This window comes from Podarcis filfolensis (assembly GCF_964270895.1).
Source record: "Podarcis filfolensis genome assembly, chromosome: 3".
NCBI classification, from domain to species: Eukaryota; Metazoa; Chordata; class Lepidosauria; order Squamata; family Lacertidae; genus Podarcis; species Podarcis filfolensis.
Window position 1 is genome coordinate 42,862,102 of NC_139606.1, and position 22,140 is coordinate 42,884,241.

The 22,140-nt window shown below is 41.9% G+C and overlaps 1 protein-coding gene across 6 annotated transcripts; it reads left to right on the plus strand.

The window, feature by feature from the left end:
• The first annotated feature begins 5,182 nt into the window (after nucleotides 1-5,182).
• LOC310760245 (uncharacterized protein) lies at nucleotides 5,183-20,245 on the plus strand. 6 transcript variants are annotated; one of them, XR_014546843.1, is made up of 6 exons: nucleotides 5,183-5,681; nucleotides 10,544-10,597; nucleotides 11,638-11,819; nucleotides 14,548-15,002; nucleotides 16,532-16,582; nucleotides 17,428-17,626. XR_014546843.1 is itself a non-coding variant. In XM_083608452.1 (5 exons), the coding sequence occupies exons 1-5, from the start codon at nucleotides 5,679-5,681 to the stop codon at nucleotides 17,758-17,760; spliced, it is 483 nt and encodes a 160-aa protein (XP_083464578.1). In that variant the 5' UTR covers nucleotides 5,183-5,678; the 3' UTR covers nucleotides 17,761-20,245. The 6 variants fall into 6 exon arrangements, 3 of the variants coding, with proteins under 3 accessions (XP_083464578.1, XP_083464577.1, XP_083464579.1); XR_014546844.1 differs by having other exon boundaries at nucleotides 14,961-15,002; XM_083608452.1 differs by lacking the exon at nucleotides 11,638-11,819 and having other exon boundaries at nucleotides 14,961-15,002; nucleotides 17,428-20,245.
• The last annotated feature ends 1,895 nt before the right edge of the window (nucleotides 20,246-22,140 follow it).

Consider the following 22,140-nt stretch of genomic DNA (forward strand, 5'->3'; position numbering starts at 1 on the left):
GCCCACGCAAGTGTTGTCCCAAGGGGGTGGTGCGGGCGTGCACATCCATCCCAATGGGGCGGCCGAGCACGGGGGCGGAGGGGTTACACAGCTCCCGCTGTGCTTGCTTTACACCCGTGTAGGCGGCTCCTTTCCCGCTTTAAAGCGAGCCTCAGAGGAGGGATGGACGGGAGGCATGGCTCCCGTCCGTCCCTCCTCCGCGCAGCATTCGCTTCATAAGATGCACAGACATTTCCCCTTACTTTTTAGAAAGAAAAAAGTGCATCTTATGGAGCGAAAAATACGGTTTGTCATTTTTCTGTCACTGATGACCAGATGCAAGGTTGGTTTTTTTCAGCCTGCCATTCAGCCTGCCATTCAGAGGTGAAAAAGCTTCACTTATCAAAACATATTTCCTTATACATCATAATTCTGTCCTTTGCATTGGATCATATTCTCTCTCATTCTCTCTCTCCTCTGCTCAGGTAGGGATGGGTGAGAAACCTATTTGTTTCACATTTTTATGCAGATCTCACTAATTTCATAGAATCATAGAATCATAGAATCATAGAATCATAGAGTTGGAAGAGACCACAAGGGCCATCGAGTCCAACCCCCTGCCAAGCAGGAAACACCATCAGAGCACTCCTGACATATGGTTGTCAAGCCTCTGCTTAAAGACCTCCAAAGAAGGAGACTCCACCACACTCCTTGGCAGCAAGTTCCACTGTCGAACAGCTCTTACTGTCAGGAAGTTCTTCCTAATGTTTAGGTGGAATCTTCTTTCTTGTAGTTTGGAACCATTGCTCCGTGTCCGCTTCTCTGGAGCAGCAGAAAACAACCTTTCTCCCTCCTCTATGTGACATCCTTTTATATATTTGAACATGGCTATCATATCACCCCTTAACCTCCTCTTCTCCAGGCTAAACATGCCCAGCTCCCTTAGCCGTTCCTCATAAGGCATCGTTTCCAGGCCTTTGACCATTTTGGTTGCCCTCCTCTGGACACGTTCCAGTTTGTCAATGTCCTTCTTGAACTGTGGTGCCCAGAACTGGACACAGTACTCCAGGTGAGGTCTGACCAGAGCAGAATACAGTGGCACTATTACTTCCCTTGATCTAGATGCTATACTCCTATTGATGCAGCCCAGAATTGCATTGGCTTTTTTAGCTGCCGCGTCACACTGTTGGCTCATGTCAAGTTTGTGGTCAACCAAGACTCCTAGATCCTTTTCACATGTACTGCTCTCAAGCCAGGTGTCACCCATCTTGTATTTGTGCCTCTCATTTTTTTTGCCCAAGTGCAATACTTTACATTTCTCCCTGTTAAAATTCATCTTGTTTGTTTTGGCCCAGTTCTCTAATCTGTCAAGGTCGTTTTGAAGTGTGATCCTGTCCTCTGGGGTGTTAGCCACCCCTCCCAGTTTGGTGTCATCTGCAAATTTGATCAGGATGCCCTTGAGTCCATCATCCAAGTCGTTGATAAAGATGTTGAATAAGACCGGGCCCAAGACAGAACCCTGTGGCACCCCACTAGTCACTCTTCTCCAGGATGAAGAGGAACCATTGATGAGCACCCTTTGGGTTCGGTCAGTCAGCCAGTTACAAATCCACTGAGTGGTAGCATAGTCAAGACCGCATTTTACCAGCTTCTTTACAAGAATATCATGGGGCACCTTGTCAAATGCCTTGCTGAAATCAAGGTAGGCTACATCCACTGCGTTCCCTTCATCTACCAGGCTTGTAATTCTGTCAAAAAACGAGATCAGGTTAGTCTGACATGACTTATTTTTCAGAAATCCATGCTGACTATTGGTGATCACAGCATTCCTTTCTAGGTGCTCACAGACTGTTTGCTTAATGATCTGCTCCAGAATCTTCCCTGGTATTGATGTCAGACTGACTGGGCGGTAATTATTTGGGTCCTCTCTTTTCCCCTTTTTGAAAATAGGGACAACATTTGCCCTCCTCCAGTCTGCCGGGACTTCGCCTGTTCTCCAGGAATTCTCAAAGATGACTGCCAGTGGTTCTGAAATCACATCTGCCAGTTCTTTTAATACTCTTGGATGCAGTTCATCTGGCCCTGGAGACTTGAATACATCTAGACTAGCCAAGTATTCTTGTACTATCTCCTTAGTTATTCTGGGCTGTGTTTCCTCTGCTGAATCATTTGCTCCAAATTCTTCAGGTCGGGCATTGTTTTCTTTATCGGAGAAGACTGAGGCAAAGAAGGCATTGAGGAGTTCAGCCCTTTCTGTGTCCCCTGTTTGCATTTCACCATCTTCTCCTCTGAGTGACCCCACTGTTTCTTTGTTCTTCCTTTTGCTACGAACATACCCATAAAAGCCTTTTTTGTTGCTTTTAACCTCTCTAGCAAGCCTGAGTTCATTCTGTGCTTTAGCTTTTCTGACTTTGTGTCTACACGTGCTGGCTATTTGTTTGAATTCCTCTTTGGTGGTTTCCCCCCTTTTCAATTTTTTGTACACATCCTTTTTTAATCTTAACTCAGTTAAAAGTTCTTTAGATAGCCACCCTGGCTTCTTTAGGCACCTTCCATGTTTCCGTCTCATTGGTATTGCCTGAAGTTGTGCTTTTACTATCTCCCTCTTAACAAACTCCCAGCCATCATGAACTCCCTTTCCTTTTAGTATTACTGTCCATGGGATCTCACCAAGCACTTCCCTAAGTTTTATGAAGTCGGCTTTCTTAAAGTCGAGAAATTGAGTCCTAGTATGCTTGGCTGCTCCTTTCCGCTGTATAGTAAACTTCAGAAGAGCATGATCACTCGCGCCTAATGATCCTTCCACTTCTACCCCACTAACCAGGTCATCAACATTGGTTAGGACCAGATCTAAAATGGCTGTTCCTCTTGTTGCTTCTCCCACTTTCTGGACAATGAAGTTGTCTGCAAGGCCAGTGAGGAATCTGTTTGACCTTATGCTCTTGGCTGAGTTTGACATCCAACAAATATCCGGGTAATTGAAGTCCCCCATTACTACTATCTCCCTTCCTTTTGCATGCTTGGCCATCTGTTCCAGGAAGGCATCATCTATGTCCTCTGTTTGGCTTGGGGATCTATAATAAACTCCCACAATGAGGTCACTGTTATTCTTCTCTCCCTTAATTTTGACCCAAATGCTTTCACTTTGGCTTTGAGGTTCTAAATCTTGGATCTCTTCACAGGTATACACATCCCTGACATATAACGCCACTCCTCCTCCTTTCTTGTCTGGTCTGTTTCTCTGAAATAGATTGTATCCCTCCATTATTACATTCCAATCGTGGGACTTATCCCACCAGGTTTCAGTGATTCCTATTATGTCATATTTAGTTTGCTGTACCAAGAGCTCAAGCTCATCTTGTTTATTTCCCATACTTTGTGCATTAGTGTACAGACATTGAAGTCCATTAATCATTCCCCCGTGTCTCTTATTTAAGGATTTTTTCCTCCCACCACTAGGTCTGCGTGCTGTTTGCTCCATTTGGTCTATGACATTTGGATGATCATCTTCATCAATTGATAGACTCCTACCTTCAGGAGCACTGTCTCCCTCCCCCACATTAGTCAGTTTAAAGCCCTCCTGATGAGGTTTCTGAGATTTTTTGCAAAAACATTCCTCCCAACCGTTGTGAGGTGCAGCCCATCGCTTGCCAGAAGTCCATCTTCAAGAAACTGCATTCCGTGATCTAAGAATCCAAACCGCTCCTGTTTACACCATTTGCGAAGCCAGTTGTTCACTTCCACTATTTTTCCCTCTCTCCCTGGGCCACGTCGTTCAACTGGGAGGACAGATGAGATGACAATTTGTGCATTTAATTGCTTCAATTTCCTGCCCAGAGCCTCGTAATCTCTTTTGATCTTCTGGAGGCTATTGCTTGCAGTGTCATTGGTTCCCACATGAACCAAGAGGAAGGGGTATTTGTCAGTGGGTTTTATGATTCCTTGCAGTCGTTCAGTTACATCTTGGATCTTAGCCCCGGGGAGACAGCACACTTCCCGAGACATCTTGTCAGGCCCACAGATCACTGCACTTCCCAAAGCGATATGTAATCCAGCGATATGTATCCTTCAAAACTTGAAGCACAGGCTTCTAACTCCCCCCCCCCAAAAAAAAAACAGTTTAAGAAACCTATATTGGAGGAAGTGCACACAAATATTATTACATTAGCTAATAAAATAATATATAGAAATTGATTATCTTAGGGAAATTACTTGCAACAACATGTACAAATCATATGCAACAATGTGTAAATTAGGTGAAATGCACACAAAAATGCATATAATCTTTTTATGAAGGCTTTTATCAAAGATTTGCAAACTGAGGTGGAAATGGTGTGAACTGAACCTAAGACTGGGGAAATGAGAACCCAAGATAAGCCAATGTTGACCAATTCATCCCTCCTGATTAAGGGATGCCTAAGATAGATAGATTTAAATAGAAGACAGTTACTCAGGACTATCCATTGCTTTTTATAATGCAACCCTAACCACACTGTCCTTTTAGCCATAAAAATACAGTACAGTTAATAATTTAGCAGTCAGGGAAATTTTGTTTAGCCTCTAAATAGCCTCTGAATAATTGAGAAGGCGTTCTGACACCAGATAGCTTTTTCAGTGCAGCGACATCCACCTCGTGTAAAATGGTGAAGAGAGATTGAAATGAATGAACCATCCCCCGAAGACTCTCACATTACGGCTTATGAATACGCTCTCCAAATCAGAAGCCAATGAAAAAGAAGACGGCTGCTCATATTCACCAGTGAGAGAAGCCACTTCCCATTCGTTCACTTCTTACACGCAATCTGCTGAGTATCTATGGCTGATAGAGATCAAAGGATGAATTCTTTGGTAATGACTGTGCATTTCTGCATATATACCGTATATATATTTTATTGAAGGGGTGTTTTTTGTTTGTTTTTTAACTGAAGCACATTGAAATTCTAAAATGAATCAAAGGAGATGAGGGAGAAGGGAAAGGGAGAGTAGGGTTGCAAAATCTCTTAAGGCTAGGTATGCAGAAGATGGGCTTGGTAGCTAAGGAATGGTGCCCACAGGGTCCCCGGACGTTTGATGGTCTATTGGTCCCTGTGCCACCACTGTGATTGCTTCCCCGCTGCCACCAACCCGTTTCTCTCAGGTACACACGGAGTCCAGACAGTTGTTAACATTAAACCAAATAAACAAGTTTATTGTACAAGCATTAACAAGTTTATGGTTTCAGATAATTTTTCTTGTCAGTTTCTTAATCTTAGTTTCTTTACCAGCCTATACCTTTCTAATAACTTCTAACTGATTATCCCAACTGTCTATCTGACTCCTCTTAACAGATTCTCTCACTCTCTCACATCAAACTATCCCAACCCACAGACTTATCCTCCCTCTCTCTTCTCTAACACCCGACTGACTCCTTAACAACTCTAACTGTAACTCTAACTCCTCCCCTTGGGTTCCCACTGGCCAATCACTTCACACTCATTTAACCCTTTCCTTATGACCCAGCATGATGTCACCTAGGAGGGCAAACACCACAGTGCCTGCCAAAACTAGCTTGGTGCCTGGTGGGATAGGAATTGAGCCTTGTTTCTGTTGTGGGCATAGGATTGCTCCTGGTGGTAAGGTGGAAGGTTGGACTGTTCCTGGTGCTGCAGGCTGAAGCCTGATGGATTGTGGGAGAAGCAAATTGCAAAACCTTACAGGAAATGGTAAGCCGGTGTTATTCTGACCCACAGATAATAGCCCTTAAATCTAAAACCCTGAAACTTTAAATCAAACCTAGAGACCTGGCAACCCTTAGATGGTAGAAAGGAAGGACAGAAGAGGCATGGCACAGAGGAGCTGTTCTTTATTTATTGCCATTTATTAATTGCTTCCCATGAACTGCCATTTATTCATTGCTTCCCAGAAAATATCTAAAAGTGATTGCACAATGAAAACATCAGTAATAAAAGAAATTACAATTTCATATATTTACATCAATGAAAACAGTTTTAAAACAATTACGGACACTCATATGTAAGAACAGTCACAAATCCAACAGAGACCAGAACTGGGATCAAGATTTTCAGTTGTGGGAAAAGGAAGGCATTCAATAGGTGCCGGAATGACAGTAGAGATGGTTCTGGTCTGAGGGAATAAGTTCCAAAGGGTAGGTTCCACCATGCTGAAGACCCAGTTCTTACACTGCACAGAATGGGCCTCTTGAGAAGATGATATATAGGAGGGCCTTTCCTGCAGAACTTTGTGATTTACAGGATATATATGGAGTGAGACCATTGTTTAAATTAAGAGATGAGAGACAAAAGGGCATAGTCATGGATACAAAGGAGGGCGATGGGTGACAGCGGGTGAATGGACAGGTATTGGGGGAACAGGAGAAATGGTGATGTATGGTGTGGGGGTTGGGAACTGTGGTCTAGGGAGGGGTAAGAGTAGTTAGGAGAAACAGAGAAGAAGATGGATCAGAAATGGCCGGTAGAATTCCTGCCCTTCCGGACACATTCTCCGCTCAAGGACATATACCAGCTTGGAGCAGAAATGTTCCCTCAGATGAGATCTCTGTGGGAGGCCACAAGATGAACGCTGTTACATTTTTAATGCTCTGTTAACTGTATTGGGTCAAAGGTTCAGAAAGGTGACAGCGAGGGCTACATTGCACTTAAACTTAATCATCTGCTTTCCAGTCATGCAGGTGGAAAACTCCTAAGCCTTTCCAGGATGCCAGCCTCTAGAAAATGTGGTGCTATTTGCCTCATGTATAAAAACTTTTAAAACCAATAAAAGTTACAAGCAGCCATACTGCCATTTCCACAGGAAATGTACCCAGTGAGCAACAGAACCCAATTTTGCCTTAATATTGGTGAGCCATGAGTAATACAAGGGCTATAAAAATCTTCAGCTTATATGCAATAGGTTCTCTCACATTGATGAGCATTGCTTTTCACTCAGATAGACACTTTAAAGTGACAGGGTGACTAAGCGCTCAGCTAGATTGATAATTTCCACAATCAATCAGTAGCTCAGCTCTATAAATGTTTAGCTAAGAAATGTCATTCATTTGTTTCAGTGGAGCTACCTTTTTATGGGAATTAGCTCCCCTTTACAGAGTTATGTAGAAGACAGGCCCTATAATTGGTTCCGTCCGATAAAAACTATTCAAGACACTCTCTTTTAAAGTTTAAATAACAAATAACTTTTACTTTGTGTACTTGCACTTGCAGATTAAATATACCACAGCTGGGTGTTACTTATATTACTAATACATATTACATAGATTTGTATCAAAGATAAATACGGTTGCAGGCTGTTACAGACTGACTAACTCTGAGGCAGACAGCAGCACAACAGAGCATACCTGCTGCTCTAACAGTTAAGACTGTCATAGCTGTACCAACTGCCACAACTGCCTCAGGCGTATAGGAGCCAACTCCTAGGGGCCAAGGGGTCTTTCCCCCCCAATAAAATATTTGAGGGGGGCTTCCCCCCCAGTTGATGGGCAATGCCATTCAAATGGTGTGTGTGCACTGTCATGTGATCAGTCAGGGTGATCACATTTCCAAGCCGGGTTGCACTGCTAACAAAGTGTCTCAAGGGGGCTTGAGCTTCTCCTTCAGCTTCTGGGTGGCTCTGTGGGAACGGCCATTCCCAAAAAAATTTGCCACAGCCACCCCGCACCCCCATCCCAAGAAATGAAGCCAAACTTCCTGAGGGAAATGCTCAAAGCTCAAGAAAGGAGAGGATGTTGAAGTAGCAGGGGGATGTGTATTTTATTTTATGACAGATCAGACGGTTTCCTAAAGCTACAGATGCAAGTCAAATACTGTGGTTGGTAAACACCCCTAGTACATATGCTTAGGATTGCACCCTTTGTTAATTTCTGCCACATCTGTGGAATCCAACTCTGGATCTTGTGTGATTTTTTCCCCCTGAGAGAAATATGAGGAAAAGTAGCTCTAAGACTAGCTACAAGATTTATTTAAAGCATATGGCTTACAGGTGCCTGACTGTCAGTCTTCATGCTTTCTTACAGAATAGGTACAAAATCAAACACAAGTCCCTACTTTTATCATTTTTCAAGCTAATCAACTTAGACATCAAAGTGGATTTTTTACTCCTCTCTAAACTACCCCCCCATGGTACTACCAGAGGCGTACCTGGTGTCCCTTGCATCCTTGGCAAGGAGCTGTATCAATGCCCCCCCACAAAAAAATCACTTTACCACAATAGCCACATTATAAATTACTACATTTTATGCAACCTAAGTACTCGAAGTGTCCAGAGTGAGAGCGAGGTGAGGAGGAAGGGCGAAAAAGATCACACACCTTTGTGCCGTGGTGTGAGAAGGATGGGAGGCTTCCCCTGTGTTTGATCTTTCCACGACAACGGTGGCACATCACCAACATATATGTCATACACCCCATAGTTTGGTAGGTTATTTTTGCAGAGGGTGGTGGGCCTGACCTATATACTCAGCAGGGACAGTTTCACAAACCCCTTTGTATGCTTCTGGGTACTACTTCTGTACCCTAGAGCTTCCTAGTTCCTACAATCAGTATAGTTTTATAAATTCATTCTTATGATTCCCACTTCTGTCATATAGCTAAGACGCCAACCACTTTGCACTACACTTTGCACTACAAGCTAGTCAATAGGCTTGGGGAGGTCCTTGGCTAGAGCCAAGATCTAAATGCCTGAAACTCAATTAAAAATCATTTGATCCAAGCCCACTCAACGCACACTCACATGGTTATATTTATAGGACAGCAGTGAGGTGACGTTGCAGTGCATTGCCAAGCTTGCCTGACAATTGACCTTGTGAATGCTCCACCATATATTGCTGCTTCGCTGGTGACCAATCTGAAATATTCCAAACAGAAAATATTGCACTAAGACCTTGACAGATTAAAGCCTTCACAGTATCTGTCAACACACATCTGCATCCCAAAATGGCAAATCAGTGGCAGCTTTGCCATTTCACCCTGGTGTGCTTGTGTAAGGCTATCATATGAGAACTCTCAGCTCAGCATTAGTACAAAGCTTTGGCACATAGGTGCAGAGAGAGAAAAGGAACATATTTTTTTTTGCACTGATATTTCTGCAAGCTCTCTGCACCTATGTGCCAAAGCTTTGTACTAATGCTGAGCTGAGCGTTCTCATATGACAGCCTTTGATTTAAATTTCTCCACCTCCGAATTTCACAACACCCCCCCAAACTGACCCAAATGGTGCTGATTTTACACCCAGCAAAATGGGGACTACTTTTGGCTAGCCCTGATTTTTTACAGCAGTGAGATAAATATGATCACCTGCAAGTGTTTGCAGACCAAGCCACAGTGCAACAGCGCCGTGATATCTGGATAGGAAAATCCTCACAGGTGAAGGGTGTTTCTCCTACAGTGAGTTCAAGCATCACATTGCATTAACTTTTCCTCAGCATACCCAAACATGCATTTTCCTCCTCAGGTTTTTGGGCCTTTCACCTTCATTTCTTTTCCTCCCCTCCTCCTTGTGAAAAGTAATTCCCACTTACTACATCTGTGTTTTCACCCCATTGTGCCTGTCTGAACTAGAGCTCTAAAAAGAAAGAAAAAATTCTTAGTGTTCCTAACTAAAAGGAAATTTCCTCCAAATGTTTTACCATGGTAGGGAATTTCTTTAAAAACATTAAACTGGCTGCTTTTTAATGATGTGTTTAAAATTAAACATTCCCAGATGGGATGTATATTATGGACAAACCATGTCCTTCAGTTCAAGTACCCTGTTTACTTTAAAATCTGAAACTAACTACAAATGCAAACCAGTTTTTATTTTCAAGCACCTGGAAAAAATTACCAAATTCTTAGGTGTGCATTGTAATGAGAACAAATACAGAAGAGTGTGAATTCTTGGGTTTCAATATCTATTTTTAAATTGTTTCCCGAGTAAGCTTTCTATTTAGATTTAATGAGATTCTAACTGCATTTTAAAAAAAGAGAAAAAAATCCCAGAAGATTATTAAAGACATATTCCTGTAGGTTTTGCACACATAGTTTAAACATTTCTTAAACAGTGTTTCAGATCATCGTTGGCATTCCAGATGAGTTATCTTCCTAAATAAGTTGAATTATTAAACTTTTACTAGAAACACACACTGCGGGGGGATTAACTGTTTTTCAAGAGACACAAATCTCTGCAGTTGCTCAGCTCTGACGGATCTGTTTTTTAAATGGTTTGGCTGCCATCCTGCACACAATTAGGCCTCTAAAATCCAATTGATTTGTGATAGAATTTAAACTGCTTGTGTGTGCTGGATTGTAGTCCAGGTGATTTTAAGGCACATTTTTTTGCCTATTATTTTAAAGCCACCTAAAATCAAAGTCTATTAAAACATCACCATATACAGTGGTACCTCTGGATACAAACAGGATCCATTCCGGAGCCCCGTTCGCATCCAGAAGCGAATGCAACCCGTGTCTGCGTGTGCTCAGGTCGCGATTTGCCACTTCTGTGCATGCGCATTACGTCATTTTGACTGTCTGCGCATGCGCAAGCAGCAAAACCCGGAATTAACACCTTCTGTTACTTCCAGGTCGCCGCGGAGCGCAACCCGAAAGCACTCAACCTGAAGCAACTTCAACCCAAGGTATGACTGTACAAGATAATACCAGAAGAGAAAGATTATTGTGATAAACAGGTCATGGGACCTAAGAAAGCTGCTCTGTGCAATCTCCCATAATAGTATTGGGGATTCAGCAGGTGGTCATTGAAAGGTGCATTTATCTGCCCCACTCTTTTTGATAGGTTCTCTAATATTTCCCTGTACTGACAAATGGTGAAAGCATCCACCAGATCCTCTTAACTGGTCATCATGGATTTGGTTAAGGACCAGCACCAGAGGTTGGCAAAGTCAGGCACCTTCCTAGGCCCATGCCCCAATTGGGGGGAGGGGTACAGCCAATCCCTAGAGCCTCCTGGCCTCCTCCTTCTCTTTGCTTCTGCCGCTGCCTGTTCACCTGCCCTCACCAAGTGAATGAGCATTGGGAGGAACAAAACAAGGAGCAGTAACCACAACACATCTTGCCAGCACACCTTCTTTAGGAGATGGTATAACTAGGCCCAAAGGAAGAAACCACTGAATGGGCAGTAACAACTGTACACAGAAGAGGCGGGTACTTAGTGAGATGGGTCCACTGAGAGAATCTCACCCAAAGACCCTCAAATCTGGAACAAGCATTGATTTGGTTGACCAGCTAGAGCACTTCAGATATTATCTGTATGGGGGGCAGGGAGTGCTCATTTTACACAATGTTGTCACCACAGTTTGTCATAAGTATCCTTGGGTGGCACTCCTGTTGTTACTGAATCGCAACTCACATCATCCTTGGCCATTGGCTGCGTCATCTTGGGATGTAGCCCAACAACATCTGGAGGCCCACCCACGCTTGCATGGCTTACAGGGTGATCATTTCCCCCACCCGTCTTACTGCAACTTTAGCAAAGGCACAAGCAGAAAGAACTACAGCTTTCTCCTGTCTTGAGGTGTTGGAAAGCAGAAGCTGCTGAACTTTTTGCTGCTCAGGCAGCTTCTAAAAGTTCAAAGCTGCTGTCAAGAAAAGGTGGTAGTCCTAGCAGCTAAAGGGAAGTCTCAGAAATACTGTTTTTTGTCTCTCTTTTTTGTTCCAGCTTTCTCTTCTCATTCATAATCAAGGGCCAAACTAGACATGTCATTAAGCGTATTTTTGTATTTACTCCAGTGGTGGATTTGACCAACACCACCCCAAGCAAAGTATCAGTTTTGGAAATGTGATTTTCTGCAGGAGGAAAAGATTCAAATCTCTCCCTAGTGCAAGTTACACTGAACACAGGTGCAAGCTCTCTCTATACATGTACACGGTTGTGTGAAAGAGCATATGCTTGTTGATTTGTACAGATCAACTATTTGTATATACAGGTGCACAGATTGTACACTTATTGAATGTAACATGTCAGTGCTCCTGAAGTCTGCTGTAATCCTGACTATCAGCTGATGCAATTTACATCAAAGCCGCATTTTTTAAAACCCTAGATGCAAAAGCTCAAAAAAGACAAATGCCTAAATAAAAACAAGGGAATATACTGCTGGTGTTAGGTACAATACAAAGTGAACGTTTGGTCTCACCAACAAGATCAGAGATCAGGAACTAGGTACCCTGTCAGATTACAGGGCCCATCTCTGACCATTGGTCATGCTTTCTGGGGCTAAGGAAGTTGGGGCCCAACATCAGCTGGAGTGCCATAGATTCTCCAGTCCCTGATCTACATACAGCCTTGTTAACAGGGAGCATCTTGCATTATGAGACATTTAGTGTATTTAGAGCAAAACTGATTTTGTCTACTCATAAATGGGGAAATGAGGAAGGAAGATATCTCCAGAAAGTACAGACTGCAAATCATTTCAAAATGAGATATGTCCCAATCACAGAGGCCATACTGAAACATCACCTCATAATTGCTCAATATACAAGTCAGAACATGTCAAGATGAAATGCTTGAGGAACATGGTTAGCTATTATTGTGTTTGCTCTTTCCGGGGTGTGATGGAATGCAGAATGAGCCACATGGCAGGAATTGTTGTTTTTTTAAAAAGCTATAAAATGAAGACACAGGCAGATCTGTTAAATGGCATTCTCCCTTCAGGAGTATACACCATGGCTTTGTCCATGGACTTGAACCACAGCTCCCATCTTCCCTGGCCTTGCTTGCTGGGGCTGATGAGAATTGTAGTTCAGCAACATAAACACAGGTTCTCAACACCTGATCTAACTCATGGTGTTTTTTGGAAACTACCGCCCAAATGCTATTGACCAGTAAGCAACTGGACACAAACAAACAAACAAACAAATATCATGAGCAGCTCATACCATTACAGCCCATGAACTGTCACACCATTGCACTTCCTGGATTTTTTTCATGCAAATATTTGTGCTTCTTGAGTGGTACAACATTTTACATGATTGGTGTGGACAGGTGTTTCCTTCTGTACCTCTTCATGGTCATTGCAGCATCCATGCTCTTGTATTACCAGAGCCCTTATTTTTAACTACACATTTGCAACATGACATCCACACCCCTATTCACTCTGTTTCATTTTATCTGATAATGTGTACATAAACGAAAACTGACTATTCCACTGTCCCAGGACCTGATTGTCTCATTCCATCTCAATTCTCCATTTTTGGGGGGGTGGTCAAATGGAACAATGTTTATATGGGTGCTGGTTATGATATACCATTATTTCAAATAGAATATATAAGAAACGAAATTGGGAGCTGGTTATTTTCATCGGGCTCCTCTGCTCTAAAACTTGTTGACAGATTGGTTCATCAGCCACTGATCTTCTTGTCCTGGGGTCATGATATTGGATAGCAATATCTGTTTCCACACCCTTGTTATGGATACCAAAGTATGTGGTGATGAGTGAATGAGAGCAAACTCTCTCTATAAACCTTCCTTAAGGCAAACTCGAGGTATTTTCACACACATCTCTGAAAAGGTGTAGCAGAAACACAGGGCAAGCCAGCACAGCCTGATGTGATTAATACTTCTCTGTTGCTGTTATCTATAGAATCCTCCCCAAATGGACTCATATTTTTGGGACATGTTCACACCAATCAATTCTGTGCCCCAGGAAAAGGAACAAGCTAAATGTCCTGCTGATCACAGCTCTCAGTGAATCTTTCTGCTGCTGGGAAGTTTATGCCTGCCAATATTGGGGGGGGGTGCTTTTAAGCACACCTATTTTTCAGCAAGTCTGAGTGTTTACTTCTGAGCAGAGCCACCGCTGGGGAGGCCTCAAGCCTACTGCTCAAAATAGAGCCGTCCCCATTCAGCAGGTCCCAGCCAGCCCTTCCCTGGAGTAGGAGAGATAATGACTGGTGACCTGAGTGAGTTCACATTGGCCAATCGACAGGCATTTGACAAATAACAGGAGCCTTAAGCACTGTTTAGGCTCCAGAGAACAAATGTATTAGGCTCCAGAGAACAAATTAGGAGAAAGTGGAAGACAATCACTAACGTTGTGTGTAAAAACAATTTCTCCACTTCTCACAGTCTCTTGCATTGCAAGCTGTCTTTTAATAGAAGTGCACACTCTCCCCCACCACCACTATCTAATCCTAGCCAGATATAACAAAAAAAAACCCCAAACAAAACCTCTTCAGATTGCATGTTTCTGTTTCATATCACTTGTCAAGGAAAATGAGATGATAATGCCAAAACTAGTAGTACTGTTAATAATATTTATTATTTATATGTTTTAAAAAGAAAAGAGATACGCATAGATCAACAGAGAGGAAAGGCATTGCCCACAGGCCCATAATCAAAAGAGGGAAGGGGAGTGTGATGGGAAAGGGGATGGCTTTTTCATCGAACACAGCTTGAGGAAGGGCAGAGCATCTGCCTTGCATTCAGAAACCCCTAGCTCATCTCCAGGTAGGGCAGGGGGAGACCACTACCAGGAACCCTGGAGATCTGCTGCCCGTCAGTGTAGACAATACTCCACTAGATACCGCAATGCACTGATGCAATGGAAATAACATTTGTCATTGTTTTCAGGTGCTTCATTCTTAAGGTTTCATCTTGCATCCTTTTGGCTTCCAGAGAATATGAAACACCTTTCGGGAAGGATTTTACTTTATGGAAATCCCATATGAGACCTTAAGCACGTGCAGTTTTATTAGCTATATTTTCAAAGCTGGGTTGGGCAAAACTTTAGAGCTGCATCTGAAGAATCTGTGACATTTTCTTTTTAGTGCTGCTTGTCTTTATTTCTCAGAAATAAAGACAAAGGCTGTTCTTTAGATAAATCTGGATATACTGCAAGCCCAGTTCAGTGCCTTTTGTCCATAATCCTGTATTTCCTTTCCTTTTTATAAATGACACTTTATTTAGCTCCCTTTCAATATACTGTGTATATTGAATACTATATGTATACTACCCCGTTTTTTCTTTTCTTTTCGTTGAATCAGATTCCCATAGATGATGGAAGTGGAAGAGACAGCTGGTTATTGGTAGGCACTCTGCTATCTTGCACTCTCAATTTCAAAAATATATTTTCTTGATATTATGTGCAATGAGTTTCTAGTGCAATAATCACATTCCTATGCAGCCACAGGTACCTCCTCTCCAATCTTCTGTTGTAGAGATCCTACATTATTTTTAGGCGGCATACACACTAACCTGTTTACAGGACAAAAATGTGGTTTTTCTCCATCCAGAATCATTGGTGCTCATCCTCAACATGCTGCTTTCAATCTAGAATTATTCTAGAGCCTGCTGTCTACAAGGGTGGGTATAGCTTCATGATACATGGGTTTATCCATACTTCCATTTTTCCTGCCACTTTCCCCCCTGGGGAAACCCATTTTTAGTGCTAAATCAGAACAGAATGGTGATTAATATACACAGAATAATAAATTAATAATAAATTAGAATACAAAACATTAAAACAAAGCCACAGAGACTTGTGAACTACCCAACCTAAGATGAACTTACAATGTCTGGTTTCAATAGATTTTTCAAATGCTTAACTCAGTCTTTTAGATAAGTTCATGAAGATACCAACAAAAGGTAAGTTTGGTGTGATTCACAATACCCAGAGATGCTAGTGGAGTTGTAGATAGATGTTAATGAAGTTGCAGACGACAGGGTGCCGGCGTTTTGCACCTGTTTTGCCCTGGCAGTCCAAGTAATCAAGAGGCTGCTGTTCGCCCCCAGGGGGGCCCTTTTACTAGGGCTTGCAGGTAGTCTCTTAAGCTTAAGCCAAGAAAGAGTATTCTCTATAAGATTGAATAACAATATATGTATCAAGACTTTGAGATTAGACCACTGAAGAAGCCCAGAAAACTATCTTGGGAGTGTGCTACCTGCAAGGTTGGGTAGTTCGCAAGTCTCTGTGGCTTTGTTTAATGTTTTGTATTTTTCTCAGAAGCTTGATAAAGAATGTATAATTTATTATTCTGTGTATATTAATCGCCAACGTGTTGCATGAGTCACACTACTATCAGCAGCACAGGTTGCATTTTTCTAGCATTAAATCAGAACAGAATGGCAATTGGGTTTTCCGCATATTGCAGTTTGTTCCACTTTAGTCCTAAAGAGCAGGTTTTCTGGATGAAAGTGGCAGGCCAAAGGCAAAACCTCTCAGACCCATGCCTAGAAAGCAATGGAAAGGGGGGGGGGATTGTTTGGCCCCATGCTTTCAAGCGGATAGATTGTCCACACCTTTTCCTCCCTACATGTGTTCTCTGTCAAGGAAGAAGGAAGTGGTAATTGCCATCTTGGCATACACCCACCTGCACTGTCATTGCTTACATCTGCTTTCAAAGGGGCAAACAGTGGAGTCATGCAGAATCAATCTGCAGTGAGCTTGTGTTTTTGAAAAGAAATAGTTTCTCAGGAAGTGCTTTTCAGGGGGAAAGAATATGCAATAGATCTAGATTTTGTGTGGACTATGTGGAAGTACTCAGGGCTCCAGTGAGTTTAGAATAAAATGTTGCATGTACACAGCCTACGTTTTTATTATTATTGTTGTTTATAGCCAGTGGTCATTACAATACAAATCCTGCCAAACAACCAAGACAGTCCAAGGGTAAGTCAAAACATATACATTTTCAGAGCTGCAAATTTTCATAACTTAAAATGTCTCATTGGCCAGCAGCCATCTAATTTTGAAACCATCTGACTGACCTTCTGAAATGAACAGAAGAATCTATCCCTGGGTGAATCATATAAAGGGCAGTACAGCAGAATATAGTGTGTGATGTCTCTGATCTGATTCAAGCCATGTATATAATCATTTGTTGGCCCGTTAAAAAATTTGCTGGTCAGATTTCTAAAATGAAGTTCGAGAATCAGATTCAAGGAACGTGCACAGGGAGAGGGTGGTAGGCTGTGCTTTATGCATGTGTTCCTTGAGTGATTGTACACATGAATGTCTTTGTATGGGCAATTGGAAGCACTGTCCCTGATCTAGTTCTCGAGTTCCCTGCACACAAAACAGGACAACAGTCAAACCAAAAGAAGTCACCTTTCCAGCCTAGCTATAATACAATGCTGTTTTCAGCTGTTTCGTGTAAGAACTGCTTTTGCTGTAATTCTGACCGATCAATTTCCCCACTCTCATCTACTGGACAAGAAGAGAGCAAACCTTATGAAACCAATTTCCAATTATGAGACCCGGCTGGTCTCTGGGGCACACCTGCTGTTTCTTTCAGTTTACTGGATTCAGCAATTCTCCAAGGGTAAGGGTGGAGTTACTAAAATCCTACTGAATTGATGACTTTCTCTTACACACATGGCAATTCCATATAACACTATGTAATGCCTAGCCAGCTAGAGCAGAAACTTTAGGTTCCATTTAGTTAGTTGTTTTTAAAGTCAGGAAGTTAAATGTGCCATAACAACAACAACAACCCTTCTTTTCTCCATTGCCAGGCTTTAATGATTCTTATACTGGGCGATACAATTGGTGTGTTAACTGGAAATATGTTGAAGGCCCGTTCTTCTTTCCTGAATGAAACACTGGCTGTGCTGACCTTGGCTGGAAGTTTATTGTTACTCACTGTCGTGAAGAGAAAGCAAGAGCCAGTGACAATTTGTTCGTACAATTTAAAATATATTATTGAGCCTTTCAGCCACATTGAGAGTTCTTTAATGATCAGCAGATGTGTTGCCTGTGTCAGTTTTCTTTGGACACAAACAGAATCTGCTCAGCCTGTCCCAGGATCCCTTTGGCCGCTCAGCTACATCTCAAGGCCCACTGCCTAGCTAATTTGGTGTTTGCTCCCTTGTGTGTCATTATAACAGGGCTGGGGAGCTTCAGCTGTGTTTTCCTGTGACCTGGTGTCACCCTGAAGCAAGTTTGGTTCTTCCCCTCCTCTCGTTCCTTCTCGGTGCTTAACGACAGTCAAATCACCTAATGAGCGGCTTAAGCTACCGCTCCCGAATTATTTTCTTAAAACAAATTGTTTGTTGTTTTCATTCCACAAATGATATTGACCCACTTTCATGATCTTCAGAAACTGAAAAGGAGGCGAATATTCATACCGTGGTCAGCAGCCATTTTGAAGCAGCAGTAATGCAGGAGTTGACCAAGGTGGTCTGCAGACAAGTCCTTTTGCAACAAGTTACCACAATCTATACACCCCCCTTTGCTGCAGGGCTGGCAACTGGGGGGGGGTGTACTTTGGCAGCCAGTCATTTTATGAGAAACTTTCAGAAAGTTCTGTTGTGTTCTTCATCAGTAATAGACTCATACCTCCTCGCTCTTCCCATTCCACATTTCTACAGTTCTTTGTTGAAATTTGTGTGTGTACAATCATAGATATGAAATACTTTCACTGGCAATGTGAACTAAGAAACTCTGTGATGTCTTTATTATTTGATAGACTCCTAATCTATCCCATCAGCTCAGGGTACATAACACCATAATCATTATTTCAGTTCAGTTAACAAGTGGGGAGGCCTCTAGACACCTTTACCTATGCCTAAGTGTATTTAGCTCCATGAGATCAGGGTTGGCAATGTAATGTCCCCCAAGGCATATCCAGGCTGTCATAGCTTTTCCGGCTTCCTCTTTCTTTTCTGAAACGACGAGCAGCCTGCAGGTGAGATCTAGCCCTGCAGGAAATCATTTCTTTCTCAGCACATTAAGGTAGAATCCTTGCCAATCAACACATGTCTCAGATGAGGGTGGGAACTTAGTGTGCAGTGGAAAGCAAAATAACCCTTATTTTGCTAAGAAGGGTTTAGGAGAACGTTAGAACCTCGTGTACTCATAACAAGCAAAAAGCACACTAAAACTAACAGACTCCAAATGTTTCATTAAGCACATATTTGCTTCCAATGGTATGGTTTTCGTCTCCAGAAATTGCCCTTGCAGCTTTCCAAGATGTAACATTTCTGCCCATTCTCTTGTAACAGATTGTCAGTGCACCAACATGCCCAACATGCTGTAGGCTGCAAATCTTGAACATGCACTGGAGCACTGCAAAGGCTTACTCTCCCTCTCCTTGTATATGCCTTGCATTGGGTATCCAGTAGAGTCACACTAAGGAGGAAGAATCCCACTACTGCAAACTGCCTCTCCCAGTGCAGTGCAGCGCAGCTTTACTCATGGGATGCTTTTAGCAGGGGCCACAAGGGACTGCAATGGGGAGGAGACAGCAGGGGATGTTCTTGCATGACAATTATTTTGCTTGGCTAGCACTGGATATAGTTACTCGCATACAAAAAGTAACTTATGAGCTTGGGTATTTGCATGTACACAAAACCTTTGGGATTCTTCTCTCACAAAAATGGGGAAGAGGAGAAAAGGACAATAAAGGTTGACCTGCAAAAACAAACAAGCTGTATGCATGCATCTAGCTGCATAGAGTCGCATCTTATCTTCCTGCCTTTGCAGGTGTGTCAAGCATCATTAGTGCTCTCTTGTCAGCTTAAGATGCATCTATTCATCTGGACCAGGCTTCTTCAACCTCGGCCCTCCAGATGTTTTGAGACTACAGTTCCCATCATCCCTGACCACTGGTCCTGCTAGCTAGGGATCATAGGAGTTGTAGGCCAAAAACATCTGGAGGGCCGAGGTTGCAGAAGCCTGGTCTAGACTTTAGGACCCTCCAGACACTAGGTGCTCTGCCCTGTGTCTGCTACTTGTATTGTGATTGCAAGTATTTTCTAATTTTAGTGAGGTGCTGAGATGGTTGTATTTTATTGTTTATCCAATTTTGTAAACTATTCTGATTTTTGAATGAAAAGCAGTCTGCAAATGAAATAAATGCTTGTCACTGTCTCGGGCACTGTGGGAAATTTGCCAGCAGCCTGACTCAGTATAAGAGAAGTTTCCTATGTTCCAGAGTGGCAGTCCTGAAATAGAAAATGAGAGGGGAGGTGGTGGGTCATTGGCAGGAAATGAAACTCTCTTGGTGGATACAGAAAGCCATTTACCATAAATGTTATACCACACATTTACACTTTTGTGGAATCCGGGTCTTTCTACCAAGAAAAATCATAATAAATGATCAAAGTGTTTTTTCCAGGAAAAGTCTAGTACACTTCAGTTCTGTTGAAATCAAGGTGAACTCTAGCCCAATCCTCAACTGAAATGCACTGAATCACATTGATCTCAGTGGGATTTATTTCCACATGAAATGTGCTAAAGATTCAGTAATCTGTTTCTAGCAGATTTGTGTGTCTTTGTTCTATTAAGTGTTTTTATCTATCACTGGGTTGCAGTTATGGGCTTCAGAATGCTCCACCCTGAGATTGGGCAAGACAAAGATAGCATTTGAAAATAACTAATATTTGATCCAGTAAAACACACATATTATTAAAAAAATACCATAGTCTTCTTGTTAAATATGATCTACAGGCTTTTGAAATGTTCATAGTCTATATGTAGTCAAGTATAGGATTTCCAAGCCAAACAAACACATTAATTAATAAAGGATTACTTTCCTTACACGTTCAGGTCACTTTCAGATAACCTGTTTACACAGCATTAATCATGATTTATTTACACAAAATATGCAAGAAGGTTAGATGATAATGGAAATTTATTGAGAATTCATTCTTATTTGTTTGCATCAAAGTTAGACAATGTTGCAACAAGCATGTGTTGTTCCACAACTTCCAGTGCATTTCCCCTTTCTTTATTACAAAAAGTCTGATTTCGTGGAAAGTGGGTTTGTTGCACAAGCGCACCAAATCAATGTTTATTGTGTAAACTGAGTTTGTCTGCATATTATTGAATTCCACCCACAAACAGTGAAATGCCCTCAGGCTTTGTGCCTTGTCATTGGGTTGTTCAGGGGAGGAAAGGGAGCCATAGTGGGCTTTTAGTTAGAGCATATATTGCCTTGCAACTAAAATTGGAGTTTACAAGTCTTTAGGAGTTATCCAATTTTTGGATTTCAGAATATTGTTGAACTCCTGAATTCAGAATTTATTTTTATTTTTTCCACTGAGGGAATCCTGGTAGGGATGGGTGAATCTGTCAGTTATGGTTTCTCTCTGTTTCTCTTTTTTCCAGGTTAGGTTCTCCACATTATCACAGTGATTTGCACTTATTTTTAGAAAGTTCTCAAAAAAGTTCACCAGCAGATTCATTAAGTTCAGAGGCTGAATATGCATCTCTGCAGAACAATTTCCCCTAATATAATGTATTTCTGTATGCTATTTTCACTAATGCACACTTCACCACAGTATATGCATTTTTGTACGTATTACTTATCTGGTAAACTGCATTGCAAAATTCAGAGAAGTGCCAATTTTGAAGAATGGCAGTGTTTTAGTTCACACATTATTTCACATTAATTAGGCTCACCTTTAAATGTGAAATGAATCAAATTTCTCCCACATCCCTACTTGTATATGACACTGGTATTGTTTCATTGCTCCCTGTATGTTTGTTATAATTCTACTGTGATATGAAACTTGAGATTCCTTGACATTGCACACATGAAAACCAGAGCAATGCCTGACTTATGTTTCTGAAGGATATAATAACTGCAGACTAATGCAACTCATCAGGTTTCTGATGAACTGCATTCATAATTCATCACTGCTCGCAGATGCTAAAAAGGACATAACTGAGCAGGAGAGAATCATGATGTGAACTAAATAGTTTGGTGTTAATGCATTTCCCCAGTTGAGTTGAGCTGAGCTGTCACATTTAAGGCTGATAAGATCAGCATAGTACTGCATTGTTTAATTGAGGATAACCAAAGTATATTACAGGAGCTCAAAAACCAATGCTTACTGGTTTTCTTTAAACATTTATCTAGGATTTCAAGGCCGGTTACAAAAAAAAAAATCAATGCAAGTTAATAATAATAATAATAATAATAAATGCAAAAGAAGCAGCAGGTACATTAATGTATGGACGGTGCAATCCCATGGTGGTAGTATAAATATAAAAGTAGGTCTATCCAACACCCTGATGAGCTCAAGCTAGCAGGGCAGAAGTGATTACAGAGAAACACTTCACATTCCTATGTCCTTTTTAAAAAAGTTTCCCTCCCATTAGAAAAAGGCTAACTAGCCATCTCTCTAGTTTGGGGCATGCCAGAGGGTTGTAATGCCTTAGGATCCCTTGGATCCAACCTGCTTCCTGAAACAGCCCCAGAATGCTGCCTTTATGGGCCTTCT